This window comes from Balaenoptera acutorostrata, chromosome 8 (assembly GCF_949987535.1).
Source record: "Balaenoptera acutorostrata chromosome 8, mBalAcu1.1, whole genome shotgun sequence".
Taxonomy (NCBI): domain Eukaryota; kingdom Metazoa; phylum Chordata; class Mammalia; order Artiodactyla; family Balaenopteridae; genus Balaenoptera; species Balaenoptera acutorostrata.
The window spans coordinates 88,618,911-88,642,010 of record NC_080071.1 but is presented as its reverse complement, the minus strand read 5'-3'; the positions used below and the strand labels follow the sequence as shown (position 1 = coordinate 88,642,010).

General features: G+C 41.7%; 1 protein-coding gene across 1 annotated transcript in view; it reads right to left on the bottom strand.

Annotated features, from left to right (window-relative positions):
* Positions 1-23,100, bottom strand: part of TRPM8 (transient receptor potential cation channel subfamily M member 8) — an 89,367-nt gene that overhangs the window by 41,126 nt on the left and 25,141 nt on the right. Inside the window, exons 9-14 of the mRNA XM_057551308.1 lie at positions 11,037-11,139; positions 9,805-9,923; positions 5,950-6,240; positions 4,303-4,398; positions 2,465-2,594; positions 528-673 (exon numbers count right to left, since the gene is read on the bottom strand). Of these exons, the coding sequence (XP_057407291.1) occupies positions 528-673; positions 2,465-2,594; positions 4,303-4,398; positions 5,950-6,240; positions 9,805-9,923; positions 11,037-11,139 (885 nt within the window). The remainder of the gene's footprint in view (positions 1-527; positions 674-2,464; positions 2,595-4,302; positions 4,399-5,949; positions 6,241-9,804; positions 9,924-11,036; positions 11,140-23,100) is intronic.

Sequence of the window (23,100 nt, the reverse complement as noted above, 5' to 3'; positions counted from 1 at the left end):
CAGTAAAATGGGATGATGTCGACCTGCACACGTGCTGTGAAGATGAAGCGTGATCGCGTGTACAAGGGCTATGCAGACAAGTGTCAGTCCATCCATCTCTTCCCCATCTTCCTCCCCTTCACACCAGACCCCTCCAGCTGGGATGATGGGTGGAAAAAATCTCCCTTCCGAAACCTGAGATACCAGGTGCAAACTGCTGTTAATGTAACTTGGGGCAGAAAACGTCTACACTGGCTGAACCCACTTCATACTAGTTTCTCTGCTGCCATTACTACTAGTAATAGTTCTAACAGTAACAGCTACCATAAAGGGCTGGCCCCACTCACATATTATCTCATTGAATCCTCACAGCAACCCTTCCTTTACCCCCTATTATGCCCATTTTACAGATAAGGAAACTAAGGCTCAGAGAGTTCATGTAACCTGGCCCATCCCTACACCTAGTTAGAGATACACTGGGTCCAGAGACCCAGCTGATGGAAAGGCCCATTTCTGGGCATGATGTTTGGTGACTGCATGTTGTTTACCTGGACCCCGGGCTGAGCGATGAAATGCTGGTCCGTGGCCTCCACCGCCAGCTCCAAACAGCTGCTTCCGCCCCAGGCTTCACAGCAATAGACCAGGAGCTGTTCCGCCAAGTCCTCGTCGCTGCTGTAACACTCCGTGAACAGCTCTAAGTGACAGTGTCCCCAGAGAGAGGGAAACGGGAGGCAGGGCTCGCCAATACACAGAACTTTCCCGCCCCCGGGCCCACCAGCCACGCCCTGACTTCCACGAAAGCCTGGCTGCGAGCACCCTGGATTATAAAAGGCAAAGAGAACACCAGTACAGTATGATTCTCCACTGAACAAAGGGACCTTCTTTGGGCACCGCGCACACAGCACAGCGCCCCCTGGCAGCGGGTGTCCAGAAATGCCCACTGAATTGAGCTGCAGTGAACGTGGGGAATGCCCTCTTTGGTGGGGTTCAGCCACTGGGGAGGGGATCCAGACCCTGAGCCCCCCTCCATCTCATTTAACTTCTGTGCCTTCTTGGTGAGGTTCTTTGCAGTTAAGGCACAGTGCAAAAAAAAAAAGCCAAAATGACGTAATAAAAAACACTGGCCCAGGGCTTCCCTGGTGGCGCAGTGGTTAAGAATCCGCCTGCCAATGCGGGGGACACGGATTTGAGCCCTGGTCCAGGAAGATCTCACATGCCACAGAGCAACTAAGCCCGTGTGCCACAATTACTGAGCCTGCGCGCCTAGAGCCCGTGAGCCACAACTACTGAGCCCATGTGCCACAACTACGGAAGCCCGTGTGCCTAGAGCCCGTGCTCCACAACAAGAGAAGCCACCACAATGAGAAGCCCGCACACCGCAACAAAGAGTAGCCCCCGCTCGCCGCAACCAGAGAAAAGCCCGCACGTAGCAACAAAGACCCAACGCAGCCAAAAATAAAATAAATAAAAATTAAAAAAAAAAACTTAAAAAAAAAACAACAACGCTGGCCTACTGCATTGAGGGTGTGCTTATATTTTGAGACCTTATGACAAACAGATTGGTGTGCAGCTCCTCAGAGAAAATCTTTTAAAAGTCGAAATGCTCGGAGCCATTGCCTAGCTGAAGTCAATCCAAAAACAACGTAATACCTTGAAATTTTTAATATAGTAGAAGAACTAATCAGACACCTTTTTCCCAACACAGAGAGGCTAAATGCATGAACATTTCTTCATGAGATCAGACAACAGACAAACATGCCTGCATTTTGCAACATGCCACCTTGCAAACTTAAAACTCCCCAGTGGAAAGAAGAAAACTGAGCCGGCCTAAAATTCTCTGTTGCTGCGAGGCAACTGGTCCGGGCCCACTGAGCAGGGGCAACAGCAAGCTGTGTTCAAGGGCAGGTGAACAGCGAACAGAGGACAGATGTCTCAGGAGCGTCACACTCAGCGGGGCCTCTGCCCTCTTCCGCTCCAGGTGATGAGAAACATCGCCCTGAGGGGAGCTGGGCAGCTCGCCTGTTGCCTTGTGTTATAGAAGCTCTGAGCCTCCTAAGTCTGGGGAGATGTGGGACCAGCAACACCAGCCCTTATTCACGTGACCTCGTGGGGAATCGAGGCACAGGGACCAACCCAAGATGCTGCTCTGGCTGCCGCCTTTGCCGTTAGTAATAAACCATCTGTGTCCCTAACCCAGGGGCCTGGGGTCGTCGGTCAGTATATGTATAGGAAGCTGGCAGGCTAACCTGTTAGCTTGCACGTCAGGTAAAACCTCACACGTGTCAAGGTTTCTGAATAGCATCCCCCAAACAAAACACCCCGAGGATTTCCTATGGTGCTGAGTTACTTAGACCTGGCCTGGGTGTGGCCCTGGGCAGCTGTGGGATGAGAGAGCCTATATTTTACCACCTTCATTCTTGGAAAAGTCAGTAAATGCCACCTAGCGTGGCTGTGCCGGCCACGGCTCCCATTCCCAGAGGCTTACCCACTGCTCGGGTCTCGTACTCGTTTGCCAACTCCTCAGACTCCCCTGCAGCATTGATGTCATTCTTCACCTTGGCCAGAGTCTTCAGAAGCTTGCTGGCTCCCAGGGCTGCCAGAGTACAGCCCCTGGTCTTCCAGAGGGGTGAGAATGTCACAGTTAATTCGTAATCCCTTGCAGTCGAGTCAACATCAAAGTCAGACAAGCACAGATTGATGGCAAAAGCAGGAAAAGGTAAAAATCTGAACTGTTCATAATGATTCCCAGTAAAATTTGCCATGTGCACCAGGAGTCTTGAACCTGAATATACTTACAGTCTTGAACATGGAATTAACATACAAAAAGAAAATATCAAGATAAATGCATCACTAATTATTAGAAAAATGCAAATCAAGACTACAACGAGGTATCACCTCACACCAGTCAGAATGGCCATCACCAAAAAATCTACAAATCATAAATGCTGGAGAGGGCGTGGAGAAAAGGGAACCCTTTTGCACGGTTGGTGGGAATGTAAATTGATACAGCCACTATGGAGAACAGTATGGAGATGCCTTAACAGACTAAAAATAGAACTTCCATATGACACAGAAATCTCACTACTGGGCATATACCCTGAGAAAACCATAATTCAAAAGGACACATGTACCCCAATGTTCATTGCAGCACTATTTACAATAGCCAGGACACGGAAACAACCTAAATGTCCAATGATAGATGAATGGATAAAGAAGATGTGGTACATATATACAATGGAATATTACTCAGCCATAAAAAGGAACGAAACTGGGTCACTTGTAGAGATGTGGATGGACCTATAGAGTCGGTCATACAGAGTGATATAAGCCAGAAAGAAAAAAACAAATATTGTATATGCATATATGTGGAATCTAGAAAAAATGGTACAGATGAACCCATTTGCAGGGCAGGAATAGGGACACAGACGTAGAGAACAGACATGTGGACACGGGTGGGACGGGAGGGTGGGACAAACTGGGAGATTAGGTTTGACATAAATACACTACCATGTGTAAAACAGATAGCTAGTGGGAACCTGCTGTATAGCACAAGGAGCTCAGCTCAGTGCTCTGTGATGACCTAGATGGGGGGGGGGGGGAAGGGGGGGGAGGGAGGTCTAAGAGGGAGGGGATATAGGTATGCATAAAGCTGATTCACTTCATTGTACAGCAGAAACTAACACAACATTTTAAAGCAATTATACTCCAATTAAAAAAAAAGATAAATGCAGGAGAAGTTGATAGTTAGACGTGGCAATGGGAAGCCTGATGACCCACCATCATGCTGTAACAGCTCAGAGGGGGAAAGTGGTCAAGGACACGAAGACTGACAACTGTAGTTAGTGAGAGTGTGTGTGTCAATCAATATTCAATACCTAATCTTAGGCTCTAAAAACAGAGAATGCAGCTTCTTTTCAACTGTTCATAAATCATTTATAAAAATCATTATGTGTGGAATCACAATGAAAAATCTCAAACATTTCCCAAAGCAGGCTTTGTACAGGCCCTACTTCCTACCTATAATGCAAGAAAGTTAGAAATTAATTTTAAATTAAACTTTAAAACCTCCTCCACTTGGCAGACAATCACACATCCACACAAACCTAAGAAGCAGGTGCCTCCTGGATTACCCACCAAGCCCAGAACTTTCCAAGGACCTCCCCTCCCAAACACACCCCTGTTCACATGGAAACAGGCACAACCATATCCACCGACATCAAATATTCCATTTTACTGAGGACGTTTTAGATTAGGTATGTGAGGTTTGAAAGGGTCAGAGCAATCACAACCAAGCATACATCTGCCGCAGACTTGGACATTTACCTGCTCCCAAATGACTTTGGAAAGTTCCTTCTTGTTCTGAAGAATGGCCCAGATGAAGAGTGCCTGCAGGGGGTGCCGAGTAATAGGAGACACGTCCTGGGAGGGATTAGAGCAGGGGGTCAGCACATGCAGATGGAGAATCATTTTGGCAGACACACTAGTATAAGAATGAAAACAGGGTCAGGATGCCCTAGGAGAGTGCCCCATGTTTGGAGGGCTCTGTAACTTGGTGTCTGAATCCATTTTCACAGAACAGTGATGTGAGTTTCAACAGAATCTTTGATCTATCATAAAAGACAACGTACAAGTAGATGGAAAGGTATAAAGGGTGAAAAAATGGGCTGACAGCAATTTAAAAACTGAATGACTTCTGACAGGCTGAAGAGAAAGCAGTTCCTTCTCATCATAGAAATCTCTTTCTCATCTAGAAAAATCGTTCTAACTGAATTCTAACTTTCCAATAGTTGAAGTTCAATTATCACAACGTAAAACTAAAGTTATTTCTTTGGAGTGTTATTCAAAGTTACAATTCCGAATACATCAACTAAGAATCCCAGCTCCTATTCATGCTCCAATATCTTCCAAGGGAACCTTTTCAGATAGAAAACAACTCTATGTATATATTCCTTTTAATCTTCCCTACAGGTTTTACCAAGATCCAAAATGTTTCTGGCACAGTTATGGATACTGTGGAGAGTTTTAACATAAATAGCATCAAACAGCTTTTTAAACATTTCCAATTCCTTCAAACACCTAGCTCATTTAGATTTTTGCAACACATACATAATAAAATTCTAAAACTATAAAAGATAATGACCTAGTTTGAGTTTTCCCAGAAACAATCAAGCATTTGAGACAAGTAGTTGATTTTGGACATGATTCCAGGAAAACCACTAGGAAATTGAGGAAATGAGATTGGAAAAGAAAGGACCAACAAGTTGTCATGGTAAATAACCAGAGATTAATCCCACTAGGCAACCCTTGGAGCCAGTGTAGGACACAGGTCTCAGAATTATCTCCTCTGAGCAGGGGGGTTGCTGAGGTATTTATACACCAACTTCTGGCAGTCACTGGGCTCTGACCAGAGCAGACCTTCAGTAAAGAGTTGCAGGTGCTAGAAACTGGGCCTGCCTGTCCTTAAAATAGGAAATCTTGAGAGAATATAAGTGGTACATCCACAACACCTTCTCAAATGGAAACCTAGATTATCTCTTTACAAAGATTCACTGCCCCTTTTATTCACAAAAGGAAACTCGGCAGTTCTCCAGTTCTTTGCATAGGTAGCAGAGAACTATTTTAGGCAGATCATGTCCAAAAGGCTAAGACATGATCAGGCAGCCAGTCATTTGTCCCCGTTCCCTGCTAGATGCCTTCAGAAAGTGTGTCACACCAAGCTTTGCAATTAGGAAAGACTGCAATAACTAGTTGTAAAGATAGCACAAAGAATAAAGCAAGAAAATGCACCACTTTTTACCTCGCTAGGACTTGCTAGCTTAAATAAAGACAGTAGGAAAAAATAACAACCCCAACATGTTAACTACATGATAGCAATGAGGTAGGGAGTAGGAAAGATGGAAGTAGAGAGATTTTTTGAGGGAAGACTCAAGAGAGCAAAGAATTCAAGCAGACAACTGTGACAGTACACACATGGAGCTCTATGTCTATCTCATCCCTGCTATTCCTGTCTTCCTTCCGGAAGCCTCTTCGGAAGTTAGCAACCAGTTTCCAGACGAACGTGAGGAGGGTGTCATTATAGGAATTCTTGGCAATCTGCAGGTTCCGATACACCAGGGTGCTGAAGTGATTGGAGAAGAGCTCGGTGAGGACGTCATTGGTGAGGAACTTCTGCAGGTTCAAGCCATTCTCCAGAAAGAGGCGGACAAACTTGGGTCTGTCCTTTATGAGAGCCATAAACATGACTTCCTGAAGGTCAGCAGACTGAGGAGAAAGAGCAGAGAGAGAACGCACAGCCTAAATCCAATCAAGAAAACAAGGCACCTTCTTTCTCAGCCACATCAAATTTTCAACCATGAGGTAAATAAAACTTATCTTTTCAGTTGTAACACAATATTAGATTACAGCTCAAACATCGAGATGGGGGAAGCAGCGAGGTGGAATCTTTGAAATCAGCCAGATGTGAGCTTGGATGGGAATTGGTCTCTTGCTATTGTAAAGTGGAGATAATGACACCCACGTAAGGATGATGTTGAGGGACTTCTCTGGTGGCCCAGTGGTTAAGACTTTGCCTTCCAATACAGGGGGTGCGTGTTTGATCCCTGGTTGTGGAGATATGATCCCACATGCCTCATGGCCAAAAGACCAAAACATAAAACAGAAGCAATATTGTAACAAATTCAATAAAGACTTTAAAAATGGTCCACATCAAATAAAATTCTAAAAAAAAAATTACATTAAAAAAAGGGATGATGTTGATCAAGAATTGATCCCAGTGTCCGGCATAAAGGAAGCACTCGCTCCATTAGGGGGCAGTGGGCTCATGGTACAGCTCGCACCATTTCTCTGAGGTCTACACTGGACACCAGTTGTGAGCCAACCACCAGCCAACTCTTCCTTCTGTGCCAGGGGGTCGCCCCACTGCCCTTCCCATGCCATGAGGCAAAGGCCTGGTCATGTTATATAACCATGAGTCACTGGAACACTTGACAGTGATACCTGGTTATTATTTATCTTTACCTCTATTGTCTGGGCTGCTGATAATCCTTATCCCATAGAAGCTTATTAAGAATCTTAATAAAGATAATTAATGTGTACTTCAGACACAAACCCGTGGTCCACGGGCCACACCAGCTCTCAGATATGTTCTGATTGTCCTCCATACTATTTCTTACAATTTGATTCTGTTGCCAACATTAAAAATTAGACAGTTCATAAAAATCCACATTGCCAGCATTAAAATCCAGATTCACAAGTAAATACCAGAAGCTCTGACGACACAGAGAACCGTCAGTTGGAGCCAGCTGGGGCAGCTCCAGGAGCCTGGGCACTGTAGCCCTGGGCCCCCAGATAGCCTCACTGTTGCTCACCCAGCCCACTGTCCTCACTTTACTTGTCTGAGCCCTGGTTCAGGGGAATATCCGCTGCCAGGGGCAGCATTAGCGGTTTCTGTTTCTGTCTGATGTTGGTCTCTCTGGGATCACACATTGCCTGCAGAGGCAACTGCCAAGGGTCCCTTGAGTCCCCACGCGGTGGCCCCAGGTGGGATAGGGACACAAGGAGGTGGCTGCCCCGATAATCTGCGCTGCTGACAAGTTCCCAGGTTATTCTCATGCTGCCCCGGGTCCAGGGACCACCCTCTGAGAACCACTGGCATACGGGGAAGAGAACAACTTTGCAGTCAGACACACGTTTGTTCCCAAAGCTTGGTTCTACCATTACCTTATGTGCGACCTCGAACAAGACTGTGTCTCAACCTCAGTTTGCTCGTCTGTAAAATAGGTGCTTGTGGGGATGAAATGAGACAACACAGGTCAAGATGCCTTGGGAGATTCAAGTTCAGAGCAGGCCCTCAAAAAACCATCAGAATGGCCCTCCTGTGGTACCCATGGAGCCCTGGCTTATTAACCAGCAAAATGAGATAATCCCTGTGATGGCTGGCATGACGGCCAAGTGAACTAGCACGGTGAAGCTGCTTTGTGCACTACAAAAGGTTATGCAAAGATTTTTAGTTATTTTTAAACAAAGACTTATATACGGCTTAATATGTGCCAGTGTTCTAAGCACTCTAGAAATATTATCTGATTTAATCATCATAACAATCCAATGAGGTAGCTACCACTATTATTACCATCTCTGTTTTCAGATGAGCAGTGGTGTGCTGGTAAATATTTTACAACCAACACTCTGGAAGAAAATAATAAGCCCTGATTTGTGGTATTTGACCATTGCTACAGTGTAAATGCTCCCAACATGGCCAGTCTTCGGCTACCATGTGACATCATTGAATGCACAATTGGGACCCAACACAGAGTAGCAAGCATGGTGTTTCCACAATGCAGATACAATAGACATAACCTCCAGAGTATAGATCAGAGTAAATGCAGTAAAATAGTTAGAAAGGGACGAGTTTGATTATTTATTGCTTCTATTTTTAATAAAATTTATTTAGTTCTAAGAGTATAGTATTTGATTTTTAATGACTGTATTTAACAACCGACTCAAAAATCCCTAAAAATTTTAGCAATCAGCTCTTGCTAAAACCAGTATGAACTGACCCCAATTCACCACTGTACAAGGAAACTGAGGAAGGTTAAGTAACTTGCAGAGGTTAAGTCATGCAGATGGGCTGGCTCCAGGGTCCATACTCTCAACCATTATGTCCTTCACTCAACTATCTTTAGCTGAGTTAATAAAATTAAATGTACTATTCAATGCATGCCTGAGTTTATGTTTATTTGTACCATCTGATGTCACTTAAATAGAACATTTCACACACAGGGGTTCATTTCTGAATCAATTACCTAGATTTACATACAGTTCTGTTTTCCCTCAACTAACTAAAGGCTTGCCATGTGAGATAGGGTTCATTATACTGCAAAAACCAAAGATAATGTTTGCTAAAGGAATGAATAATTTAAAAACCCATAAGCCATGACTTTATTTGGATTCTATTAGTAAAATTGATCACATGTAAGGATAAATGAAGTCTTCATCTTTGATTATACAACGATAGGCCTAAAAGTGTTTTCACTGCCCACCAGTGACTGAAGAGCTTAAAACAAAGAAGCCTCCACCTTGCAGATCCAAGTGTGATGGTTTATAATTGTTCCTACAAAACAGAGCTCCTAAGGCGGATCTCACTTTAGTGGTACCCATGAGGATGCTGCTGGAAAATGCAGTCTTACAACTCTCATCAAATTCAAAGTGAGAAAAGTCATTCTACTGGAAAAAAATACAGATTTTCTGGACATAGAACTTCCATATTGGAGGTACTCGTTTGCCTGGGGGAGTCCTGATTTTCTAACTCTAAGATATTCATTGTATGTCTTTAATCAACTTGTTCTATTTTTCTCTTATGCGTCTCACTGTTAACAATTCTCTTATGAGAACTTGGTTAAGAAGGTGGGGCAGGGCACAAAATGAGTACCGCTGTCTGGATTTTTAGTAGAGTTACTTCTGATAAACCCCTTTCAATCATCCTGCACTTAGTTTCCCCACATTTCTGTCCATCAACTCCCAGGAGGAAATCTGCACCTCAACACCTCGATGGAGAATCGCCTCTCACATCATGGCGGAAGAGCTATAAACTTTGGATGGTAATGGTGGATTGATGTTACCTTACATTAGTGTATTTGTTTTTATTATCTCTTTGCAAGCAACCTACTAAGTCAATGTTATCATCCCCTACTACAGATGAGGAAAGTGAGCCTTGGCAACACCGATGTACCAGGACAGAACAATCCTTTACAATATTCAAGAGCAAAGACCCTGTCAGAAATGGACCAGACCTGTCACTGGAATAACCCAGGAGGGCCTCCTATGTACCTCCCACCGGCGGTCATTGGTGAAAATCTCATCACTGGCTAGGTCCAGCTGGTTCCACTCCAGCAGAAGCTTCAGCTGCCCATTCCAGTTGTCCTTATCTTGTTCATTGGTGCTAAAGGCTGTAAGAGGACAGGGGAAAAAATCAACTCACCAAACACCCAGAAACAAGAGAGTCAGAACCATTCCATATGGCCAATTATCAGAGCCATTTATCAAAGGAGATTCTAAGCATGTTCTCTTAGAATCAGACACTCAGAGCTGTCATTTCACTGACAGTTTATTTTCACTCAATCTTATCCATATTCTATATGTCCCAAGGTATGTAATGTGGATCAGTTTAGGTGATAATATCTTTCCATTTCATATCCTAACAGTGTAACTATGGTATATTGATATTTTTCCATAGATTCAGATTCCATAAATGGCACATTTCCAGGACCACATCTGACTTTTACTTTATCTAAATCTATGACATAATGAGCTCTATTATAACAATATTCCACTTGTCTTTTTCAGAGCTAATAATTTCTGTACCTATGTATCTCTACAGATATAGTCCCATTTTAATAAATATCCTTACAACCAAATTTCTGACAAGCAGAGCAAGAATGATTCTAATGAATAGCTAATGCTTAAAGTGCACTTCTCTTGTGCCTTGCCCTGCTCTGCATGCCTTAAATATATTAATCAGATGGCTCAACTCTACGTGGTCTTTGCCAGGGGTCTATTTACTTCAAGTAATTCCACCTTGATGGGATTCTCAGACAGCAAAGTTCACACATGAGGATTTTAAAACTCAGGTTCATTCGTAAGCATAGGAGATGTGTTAACCCCTGAAACTGGACGCAAAATGATCTATGTGTGTGTGTACGTGTGTACACAGATGTGGAATCCTACGACAAAGGTCTATAGCTTTTATCATATTCTCAAAGTGTCTGAGACTCAGATAAAGATTCTAAACCACTGTTAGAGACAGCTCTTTGGAAAGTACTGTGATCATATTTAACTGATATTTTGATGACATAAAAATTCTTGTTCTGTTAAATATATACAACCAAGGAGATTTAACTCAGCAGGTCAATACTAGTTATTCCAACTTCTAATATATGATAATCAAAATTAAGTGCAAGATTATATTTCTGTAAAGCTGTTTTAAAAAATAAATGGAAGCCATTAAAAGCCACAGAAAGCAACACAAAGCTGAAACTTCTACAGGAGCTAATATTACTCACCTTTGTACAATGCATAGGAGATAGCATTGCTCACAATTTCATCCCCAGCTTCTTCTATTTTAATAACGGTTAATAGGTGAGAACTTTCGTGAATTTCTTTGAGCTGCAAGATTTAAAGAGCAGAGTTGTCAGCCAACTGATTTCAGGCACAAGGAGCATAAACTCTCTTTTGGTGAGGAATATTTTATTCCATTTTTTAAAGACCACCTATAGGAATGTTCCAAATCTCCTTCCTTCTTCTACAGCGCCTGTACCCACAGCATCTAATTTCTAAATTGGAATAGTGAGCCCTTGACACAATGAGAATAAAGTACTGGCTCTACAAGGGCACATATATCAACAAGTCCCTATCAAAAAGCTGAGAGACGAACTCTCCTACATTGTTGTTGGGAATGTAAATTGGTACAGCCACTATGGAGAACGGCATGGAAGTTTCTTAAAAAACTAAAAATAGAGCTACCATATGATCCAGGCATCACACTGCTGGGCATATATCCAGAGAAAACCATACTTCAAAAAGATACATGCACCCCAATGTTAATTGCAGCACTATTTACAATAGCCAGGACATGGAAGCAACCTAAATGTCCATCAATGGAAGAATGGATAAAGAAGATGTGGTATATATATATATATATGATGGAATATTACTCAGCCATAAAAAAGGAACAAAATAATGTCATTTGCAGCAACATGGATGGACCTAGAGATTGTCATACTGAGTGAAGTCAGACAGAGAAAGACAGATATCATATGATATCGCTTATATGTGGAATCTAAGAAATAATGGTACAAATGAACCTATTTACAAAACAGAAATAGAGTCATAGATGTAGAAAACAAAATTAGGGTTACCAAGGGGGAAAGGGGGGCAGGACAGATAAATTGGGATTGGCATATACACACTACTATACATAAAAATAGATAACTAATAAGAACCTACTGTATAGCACAGGGAACTCTACTCAGTACTCTATAATGATCTATATGGGAATAGAATCTAAAAAAGAGTGGATTTATGTATATATATAACTGATTCACTTTGCTGTATAGCAGAAACCAACACAACATTGTAAATCAACTATACTCCAATAAAAATTAATTTTAAAAAAAAAGCTGAGAGACTCATTGACTAGGGATGAGTGTGTGTGTGTGTGTGTGTGTGTGTGTGTGTGTGTGTGTAACACATGGTAGGTGCTCAGTTGTTGAATGAGTGAATAAATGCGGAAAAGACAACAGAAGACCACAGAAATCATCCGAGTGTGGACGTAGGGCTTAGATTATAGGAAGGAAATTTCAGTGTGAACAAAAGCCAAGACAATTTGGTGACTGACTAAAGAGATGAGGAATTCACTATATTATCCTTTGTGATTTTTCTGTAAAGTTTAATTTTAAGACACTTTTTAAGATTCAAGAGCTTGGGGAGAGGAAGAGCCCTGGATTCCACGGATTCAGGCATTGGCAAGCTTGGTGGGAGCTTGGCAAGGAAGAGCTCCTTCTGGAGAAGGAAACAAGTCTGGCTGTGGTTAGATTGAGTTCAAGATGGTGGTGGGTTTTCCTGGCAACATTTGGAAATGAGGGCCTGAAACTACAGAGAGTTTCAGCTGGATGGAGAGGGAAGCCTCAGGTCAGGCTGGAAGGGTGAAGATGTGGACTAAAAACGGCCCTTGCATATATCCAGAAAAGACAAAAACTCTTAATTCAAAAAGATATATGCACCCCAATGTTCATGGTAGCACTACTTACAGTAGCCAAGACATGAAAGCAACCCAAGTGCCCATCAACAGATGAATGGATAAAGAAGATGTGTGTGTGTGTGTGTGTGTGTGTATATATAACTGAATCACTTTTCTGTACACCTGACACTAACACAATACTGTCACTCAGCTATAGTTCAATTTTAAAAAAAAAAGAAAAAAGAAAAGCTCTTGGATTTGGACTTTAGGAGGTGACCTCAAGGCTGCAGTTTCCTGGGAAAAATAGTGTCGGAGGCCCTAGTTCAAAGGACATCTGAGGGTGACGAGGAAATAAATGAAAACGGCAGGAAAACACAAGTCACGGTGGGTTTGATGGAGAGAGGAGGAGGGGCTGACAGCAGGAGGGGAAGAGCCCTCTCATTACGCTGGCAGCCTTTGTTCAGGCAGAGGAAAGGGGTCCAGCCAGAAATGACAGGAAGGGAGGGGTCTAGGTCCCAAAATTCTGGGGCACAGATGGGGGTAAGCAGCACAGACAGGGTGAGATATCTTTTCCTTCAAAATGAAAAGGAAGAAGGGGAAGGTGAATATGGATACAGAGCAAACTGATGGGACCCAGAGATGCTGCAGGGGCGCCTACCTCATCCCCCCTCCCCACCCACGTACTCTCACCTCCTCGGATCCTAACCCTCCACTGCAGCCAGTGTGACCTTAACTGAATACACTTGGATCACACCTCACCCTGCCTCAAACCCTGCAGTGACTTCCCACTACACCTGAACAAGAACAAAACCCTCAAAAGTCCTCCAGTTTCCACCCACAGTATCCGCCCTCATTGCCATCTTTCAACTCCTCAGTAGCCATGCTTACCTCACATCTCAGGAACTTTGCACCAAACAACCCCAGCCCTCACCCTTGAACCCCACCCATCATTCAGACATGGCTCCCACGCCACTTCCCCTGAGAAGCCCTCCCTTGAAAGGCCTTTCACACCAGGTCAGGCTCCCTTGGCTCAAGCCCTGTGTATCCATGCTAACTTTCTTCAGAACACCCTTTCTGGTTTGAAACTATACAATACATTGTATTGTAATCACTCAACATGAATTTTTTTCAATTTCTGTGTTCTCTCTGAGGACAAGCACTCCCTGTTGTGTATACTATTCTTTCTGAAATGCCTGTTCCAATACCAGGCATACAGTATGTGCTCAATAAATAACAACTAAACAAATCCAAGTGTTTGAAATGAATGAATGAATGAATGATACCTTGGTTGGCTGATAGACTGGGAGACTCTGAAGGGTCAAGTTCCTGAGAAGGTGGGGAGTAGGTACAGCAGAATAACCATGAGAGCACTGCTAGGGGAGGAGGGCCTGGTCCCAGTGGGGAAGAATACAGGGTCTCTTGAAGAGGATGAGAAACCATGAGGTCAGGTTTGGGGGCTCTTTGTCCACATGATCAGTGAGGTCACCCACAATTACCCTGGGAGGTTGCTCAATTAATATTTGATTGGAGATTGGTTCAAGATGGCAGAGTAGAAGGACGTGCACTCACTCCCTCTCGCGAGAGCACTGGAATCACAACTAACTGCTGAACAGTCATCGACAGGAAGACACTGGAACTCACCAAAAAAGATACCCCACAACCAAAAACAAAGGAGAAGCCACAATGAGATGGTAGGAGGGGCACAATCACAATAAAATCAAATCCCATAACTGCTGGGTGGATGACTCAAAAACTGGAGAACACATATACCACAGAAGTCCACCCACTGGAGTGAAGGTTCTGAGTCCCATGTCAGGCTTCCCAACCTGGGGGTCCAGCAATGGGAGGAGGAATTCCTAGACAGTCAGACTTTGAGGGCTAGTGGGATTTGACTGCAGGACTTTGGCGGGACTGGGGAAAACAGAGACTCCACTCTTGGAGGGCACACACAAAACAGTGTGTGCATCAGGACCCAGGGGAAGGAGCAGTGACCCCATAGGAGACTGAACCAGACCTACCTGCTAGTGTAGGAGGGTCTCCCGTGGAGGGAAGGGGGCAGCTGTAGTTCACGGTGGGGACACGGACACTGGCAGCAGAAGTTCTGGGAAGTACTCCTTGGCGTGAGCCCTCCCAGAGTCCACCGTTAGCCCCACCAATGAGCAGGTAGACTCCAGTGCTAGGTCGCCTGAGGCCAAACAACCAACAGGGAGGGAACCCAGCCCCACCCAGACAAGCAGACAAGCGGATTAAAGTTTTACTGAGCTCTGCCCACCAGAGCAACACCCAGCTCTACCCACCACCAGTCCCTCCCATTAGGCATCTTGCACAAGCTTCTTAGATAGCATCATCCAACAGAGGGCAGACAGCAGAAGCAAGAAGAACTACAATTCTGCAGCCTATGGAAGGAAAACCACATTCACGGAAAGACAGACAAAATGAAAAGGCAGAGGACTTTGTACCAGATGAAGGAACAAGATAAAACCCCATAAAAACAACTAAATGAAGTGGAGGTAGGCAACCTTCCAGAAAAAGAATTGAAAATAATGATAGTGAAGATGATCCAGGACCTCAGAAAAAGAATGGAGGCAAAGGTCGAAAAGATGCAAGAAATGTTTAACAAAGACCTAGAAGAATTAAAGAACAAACACCTAGAAGAATTAAAGAACAAACAAAGAGATGAACAATACAATAACTGAAATGAAAAATACACTAGAAGGAATCAATAGCAGAATAACTGAGGTAGAAGAATGGATAAGTGACCTGGAAGACAGAATGGTGGAATGCACTGCTGCAGAATAGAATAAAGAAAAAAGAATGAAAAGAAATGAAGACAGCCTAAGAGACCTCTGGGACAACGTTAAACGCAACAACATTCACATTATAGAGGTCTCAGAAGGAAGAGAGAGAAAGGACCCGAGAAAATATTTGAAGAGATTATAGTCGAAAACTTCCCTAACATCGGAAAGGAAATAGCCACCCAAGTCCAGGAAGTGCAGAGAGTCCCAGGCAGGATAAACCCAAGGAGAAACATGCTGAGACACATAGTAATCAAATTGACAAAAATTAAAGACAAAGAAAACTTATTGGAAGCAGCAAGGGAAAAATGACAAATAACATACAAGGGAACTCCCATAAGGTTAACAGCTGATTTCTCAGCAGAAACTCTACAGGCCAGAAGGGAGTGGCATGATATATCTAAAGTGATGAATGTGAAGAACCTACAACCAAGATTACTCTACATGGCAAGGATCTCATTCAGATTTGATGGAGAAATCAAAAGCTTTACAGACAAGCAAAAGCTAAGAGAATTCAGCACCACCAAACCAGCTCTAAAACAAATGCTAAAGGAACTTTTCTAAGTGGGAAACACAAGAGAAGAAAAGGACCTACAAAAACAAACCCATAACAATTAAAAAAATGGTAATAGGAACATACATATCGATAATTACCTTAAACGTGAATGGATAAAATGCTCCAACCAAAAGACACAGGCTTGCTGAATGGATACAAAAATAAGACCCATATATATGCTGTCTACAAGAGACCCACTTCAGACCTAGGGACACATACAGACTGAAAGTGGGGGGATGGAAAAAGATATTCCATGCAAATGGAAATCAAAAGAAAGCTGGAATAGCAATACTCATATAAGATAAAATAGACTTTAAAATAAAGAATGTTACAAGAGACAAGGAAGGACACTACATAATGATCAAGGGATCAATCCAAGAAGAAGATATAACAATTATAAATATATATGCACCCAACATAGGAGCACGTCAATAAATAAGGCAACTGCTAACAGCTATAAAAGAGGAAATTGACAGTAACACAATAATAGTGGGGGACTTTAACACATCACTTACACCAATGGACAGATCATCCAAAATGAAAATAAATAAGGAAACAGAAGCTTTAAATGACATCATAGACCAGATAGATTTAATTGATATTTTATAAGACATTCCATCCAAAAACAGCAGACTACACTTTCTTCTCAAGTGCGCACAGAACATTCTCCAGAATAGATCACATCTTGGGTCACAAATCAAGCCTTGGTAAATTTAAGAAAATTGAAATCATAACAAGCATATTTTCCGACCACAACGCTATGAGATTAGAAATCAATTACAGAAAAAAACGTAAAAACACAAACACATGGAGGCTAAACAATATGCTACTAAATAACCAACAGATCACTGAAGAAATCAAAGAGGAAATCAAAAAATACCTAGAGACAAATTACAATAAAAACATGACAATCCAAAACCTATGGGATGCATCAAAAGCTGTTCTAAGAGGGAAGTTTATAGCAATACAAGCCTACCTCAAGAAACAAGAAAAATCTCAAGTAAACAATCTAACCTTACACCTAAAGGAACTAGAGAAAGAAGAACAAACAAAACCCAAAGTTAGTAGAAGGAAAGAAATCATAAAGATCAAAGCAGAAATAAATGAAATAGAAACAAAGAAAACAATAGCAAAGATCAATAAAACTAAAAGCTGATTCTTTGAGAAGATAAGCAAAATTGATAAACCTTTAGCCAGACCCATCAAGAAAAAGCAGGAGAGGACTTAATAAAAAAAAAAATGGAGAAGAAAAGAAAAAGGAGAAGTTACAATGGACACCACAGAAGTACAAAGCATCCTAAGAGACTACTACAGACAACTCTATGCCAATAAAATGGACAACCTGGAAGAAATGGACAAATTCTTAGAAAGGTATAACCTTCCAAGACTGAACCAGGAAGAAATAGAAAACATGAACAGACCAATCACAAGTAATGAAATTGAAACTATGATTAAAAATCTTCCAACAAACAAAGTCCAGGACCAAATGGCTTCACAGGTGAATTCTATCAAACATTTAGAGAAGAGCTAACACCCATCCTTCTCAAACTCTTCCAAAAAATTGCAGAGGAAGGAACACTCCCAAACTCATTCTATGAGGCCACCATCACACTGATACCAAAACCAGACAAAGATACTACAAAAAAAGAAAATTACAGACCAATATCCCTGATGAATACAGGTGCAAAAATCCTTAACAAAAGACTAGCAAACAGAATACAACAACACATTAAAAGGATCATACACCATGATAAAGTGGTATTTATCCCAGGGATGCAAGGATTCTTCAATATATGCAAATCAATCAATGTGAGACACCATATTAACAAATTGAAGAATAAAAACCATTTGATCATCTCAATAGATGCAGAAAAAGCGTTTGACAAAATTCAACATGCATTTATGATAAACACTCTCCAGAAAGTGGGCATAGAGGGAACCTACCTCAACATAATAAAGGCCATATACAACAAACCCACAGCAAATATCATTCTCAATGGTGAAAATCTGAAGGCATTTCCTCTAAGATCAGGAAAAAGACAAGGATGTCCACTCTCACCACTATTATTCAACATAGTTTTGGAAGTCATAGCCATGGCAATCAGAGGAGAAAAAGAAATAAAAGGAATACAAATTGGAAAAGAAGTAAAACTGTCACTGCTTGCAGATGACATGATACTATACATAGAGAATCCTAAAGATGCCACCAGAAAACTACTAGAGCTAATCAATGAATCTGGTAAAGTTGCAGGATACAAAATTAATGCACAGAAATCTCTTACATTCCTATACACTAACAACAAAAGAACAGAAAGAGAAATTAAGGAAACAATCCCATTCACCACTGCAACAAAAAGAATAAAATACCTAGGAATAAACCTACCTAAGGAGGTAAAAGACCTGTACTCAGAAAACTATAAGACACTGATGAAAGAAATCAAAGATGACACAAACAGATGGAGAGATATACCATGTTCTTGGATTGGAAGAATCAACATTGTGAAAATGACTATACTACCCAAAGCAATCTACAGATTCAATGCAATCCCTATCAAATTACCAGTGGCATTTTTTACAGAACTAGAACAAAAAATCTTAAAATTTGTATGGAGACTCAGAAGACCCCAAATAGCCAAAGTGGTCTTGAGGGATAAAAATGGAGCTGGAGGAATCAGACTCCCTGACTTTAGACTATACTACAAAGCTACAGTAATCAAGACAACATGGTACTGGCACAAAAACAGAAATATAGATCAATGGAACAGGATAGAAAGCCCAGAGATAAACCCACGCACCTATGGTCAACTAATCTATGACAAAGGAGGCAAGGATATACAATGGAGAAAAGACAGTCCCTTCAATAAGTGGTGCTGGGAAAACTGGACAGCTACATGTAAAAGAATGAAATTAGAACACTCTCTAACACCATACACAAAAATAAACTCAAAATGAATTAGAGACCTAAATGTAAGACAGTACACTACAAAACTCTTAGAAGAAAACATAGGAAGAACACCCTTTGACATGATTCACAGCAAAATCTTTTTTGATCCACCCCCTAGAGTAATGGAAATAAAAACAAAAATAAACAAACACGACCTAATGAAACTTAAAAGCTTTTGCACAGCAAAGGAAACTACAAACAAGACAAAAAGACAACCCTCAGAATGGGAGAAAATATTTGCAAGTGAATCAACAGACAAAGGATTAATCTCCAAAATATGTAAACAGCTCACGCAGCTCAATATTAAAAAAACAAACAACCCAATCCAAAAATGGGCAGAAGACCTAAATAGACATTTCTCCAAAGAAGACATACAGATGGCCAAGAAGCACATGAAAAGCTGCTCAACATCACGAATTATTAGAGAGATGCAAATCAAAACTACAATGACGTATCACCTCACACCAGTTAGAATGGGCATCATCAGAAACTCTACAAACAACAAATGCTGGAGAGGGTGTGGAGAAAAGGGAACCCTCTTGCACTGTTGGTGGGAATGTAAATTGATACAGCCACTATGGAGAACAGTATGGAGGTTCCTTAAAAAACTAAAAATAGAATTACATATGACCCAGCAATCCCACTACTGGGCATATACCCAGAGAAAACCATAATTCAAAAAGACACATGCACCCCAATGTTCATTGCAGCACTATTTACAATAGCCAGCTCATGGAAGCAACCTAAATGCCCATTGACAGACGAATGGATAAAGAAGATGTGGCAGGGCTTCCCTGGTGGCGCAGTGGTTGAGAATCTGCCTGCCAACGCAGGGGACATGGGTTCGAGCCCTGGTCTGGGAAGATCCCACATGCCACGGAGCAACTAGGCCTGTGAGCCACAACTACTGAGCCTGTGCGTCTGGAGCCTCTGCCCCACAACAAGAGAGCCCGCGATAGTGAGAGGCCCGCGCACCGCGATGAAGAGTGGCCCCCGCTTGCTGCAACTGGAGAAAGCCCTCACACAAAAACGAAGACCCAACACAGCCTAAAATAAATAAATAAATAAATAAATAAATAAATAAATAAATAAATAAAATAATAATTTTAAAAAAATAAAAAATAAAAAAGAAGATGTGGCACATATATACAGTGGAATATTACTCAGCCATAAAAGGGAAGGAAATTGGGTCATTTGTAGAGACATGGATGGGTCTAGAGACTGTCATACAGAGTGAAGTAAGTCAGAAAGAGAAAAACAAATATCGTATATTAACACATATATGTGGAACCTAGAAAAATGGTACAGATGAACCGGTTTGCAGGGCAGAAATAGAGACACAGATGTAGAGAACAAACATATGGACACCAAGGGGGGAAAGTGGCAGGGTGGGGGTGGTGGTGGGATGAACTGGGAGATTGAGATTGACATATATACACTAATATGTATAAAATAGATAACTAATAAGAACCTGCTGTATAAAAAAATAAATAAAACAAAATTCAAAAAAAAATTTGATTGAATGTATACATTCATTAATTAATAATTCCACTCTTGGGCTTGGTCTTCTGGGAAATTTCTACCAACTGCAAAACCCCATACAAGTGCATAATCAAAATGCCAGACTAATTTTTATTATTGTTGTATGTCTTCTGGTTGACTTGATTATAATTATGATAAATCATTAGCATATGAATATGAATTAGATGTGAATCCCAGAAAGAATAATACAATCAAAGGAAGTGAAATGTGTCCGACATTTAGCCTGCTTCAGATGACTTTCCTGTTATCAGTTTTCTTGAAGCAGAAATCAAAATCCTTCATAAAGGATATGGGGACCCGTAAGGTGGCATGGCCCTCTGGACATGACCTGGTCTGGACTAAACAAGCCAACTCGCAGAAGGAGTAAGAGAAAAGTCACTAGAATGGACCCAGGGCCATCTTTGGTGGGTGAATTAAGAGTGGTCTATTCCTTCCTCTGTGGACATCCTTGAACGGACCACCGAATTTCTTCCATCCATCACAGGAAGTTACCTTGAGGACATTGCTCGACACACAAGGTCTTAGGTTGATATCTATGCTTTGGGATTGCCCCCCTGATGTGTTTGGAATGACTCAAACTGTTTAGGTCTGAATACATGGAGAACTGAAGATAACTACTTTGGGTGATACATATTTTCCTCACCCACATATTTTCATGCAGAGGGACCTCCATCCAAATCAGGTCCCTAGGTATCCCCCAGCCCTTCACTTACTGCTACTCCGGGTAGGGGAGTGACACAGCCAGTTGATGACTTTGGCCTTGCCCAGCCAGTCCTGTCCTGCTTCTCCGTTGGGATCTGCCCCTTTCAGGGTGCTAGGGCTCTGGTGTCTGCTGTCAGCCACGTGCCTAGGCTAGGGCTAGACAGATGGGGGCCAGCAGTCATCCAGGGCTGCCTCTTTCTGGGTGGGGTCATCTGTCTCTTTCTGGGGCTCAGTGTAAGGAGGCCCATGGTGACTGCACCCCTAAGCCACATCTTTCAACTTGGCCTTCATCACCAACGAAGCTGATATTTTGATCTCTCTATTTACCTAATTCTTGTGTCTGTCTCTCAACTGGACTTGGCCAAGATACAAGAAAATCCCAGCAAAAACTTTCATGTAAAACCACCAGCTTCACCTTTTTCAGTAAAATCTGCAAAATGCAGTATCTCAAGTAGGAACATCATATACGCATTTGTTGGGCAGGGCATCGTTCAGTACCAACACTGACTCTCAGCTACAGACTGAAGATTCATGTGCATTTTTTAAACCTGAGTCTTAGTAATGAGGCTTAATCCAGAAAGGACTTGTTTCCTGGTCACTTCGACCCTGCTGTACCTTACCGGGATTATCGCCCAACTGCCTACTCATGTGAAATTAAACAAAACCAATAGGGTCTCACTGTGTGTTAATTTCGTACAGAGTACCTGTCAGCCTAGAAGGCGGGGTTGATTTTTCTCATTATTTACAAGAATTTGATTTATCCGGGCTTGCTTTAAATAACGACAAAGGCCAATACACACCACTCTATATAAAATAAACAACAAGGATTTACCGTATAGCACAGGAACTATATTCAATATCTTGTAATAATCTATAATGAAAAAGAATCTGGAAAAGAAAGTTTTATATATATATACATACATATGACTGAATATATATATATGTATCTGAATCACTTTGCTGTATACCTGAAACTAACACAATATTGTAAATCAACTATACTTCAGTAAACGAAAAAAATAATGACAAAGGCTACCATGAGCCAGATAATCTTCACTACTCCAGGATTTCAGTTTGCCAAACTTGACACTTTGAGGCTCTTCCACAACTAAATACTGCTGAAATACCAAGCTAATTAAAGAACTTTTAAAATTATTTATACTAAATTCAACCTTTCACTCTAATGATGAAATGGGCTGTATGATTAAAGTAACTCTTGTTGTCTACAGCCTGTCATTTCCTTTATGGGAAAATTTCCAAGTGGCAGCACATGCTCCTAAGAATATCCAAACAGCAAAGGCCATTTTTGAATGAGCTGATGTGAATGTACCTACTGATATTAATGTGAGCTTTATCACAAACTGAACAGTCAACAGAATGAAAGTCATTTCAAGTCAACACCAGTCACGAAACAAGAGAGAAAGGTGAGAAAGCATAGCACTATGTTAAAATGCTTTATAGGCTTAGCAATAAGAAGCATGAGATATTTCGATTAGTACATATTTCTTATATGATCCAATAGGAAAGGTGAGAGATTCTGAATTAATCACAGGTCAGTTAACTTAGAAAGGCAATTATTCTGTAGTAACAGCTTCTCCACTAGACATAGATTCAATTTAGAATCTGCATTTCTAAAACAGCATCACAGGGATTTTTTTCCTCGCCGCTGTTGATAACCTACAAAACACAGAAGCTCAATGCTTGTTGACAGGGTGTAAAAGAAGGACTATCAGCTTTGCAAACAGACAGACTGGAATTTAAGCCCCATCTGCTACCCCTTATGAGGTATGGAAACAGGGCAAGTCATTTAACTTATATGAGCTTCAATTTCCAGCAAAAAAACCTGGTT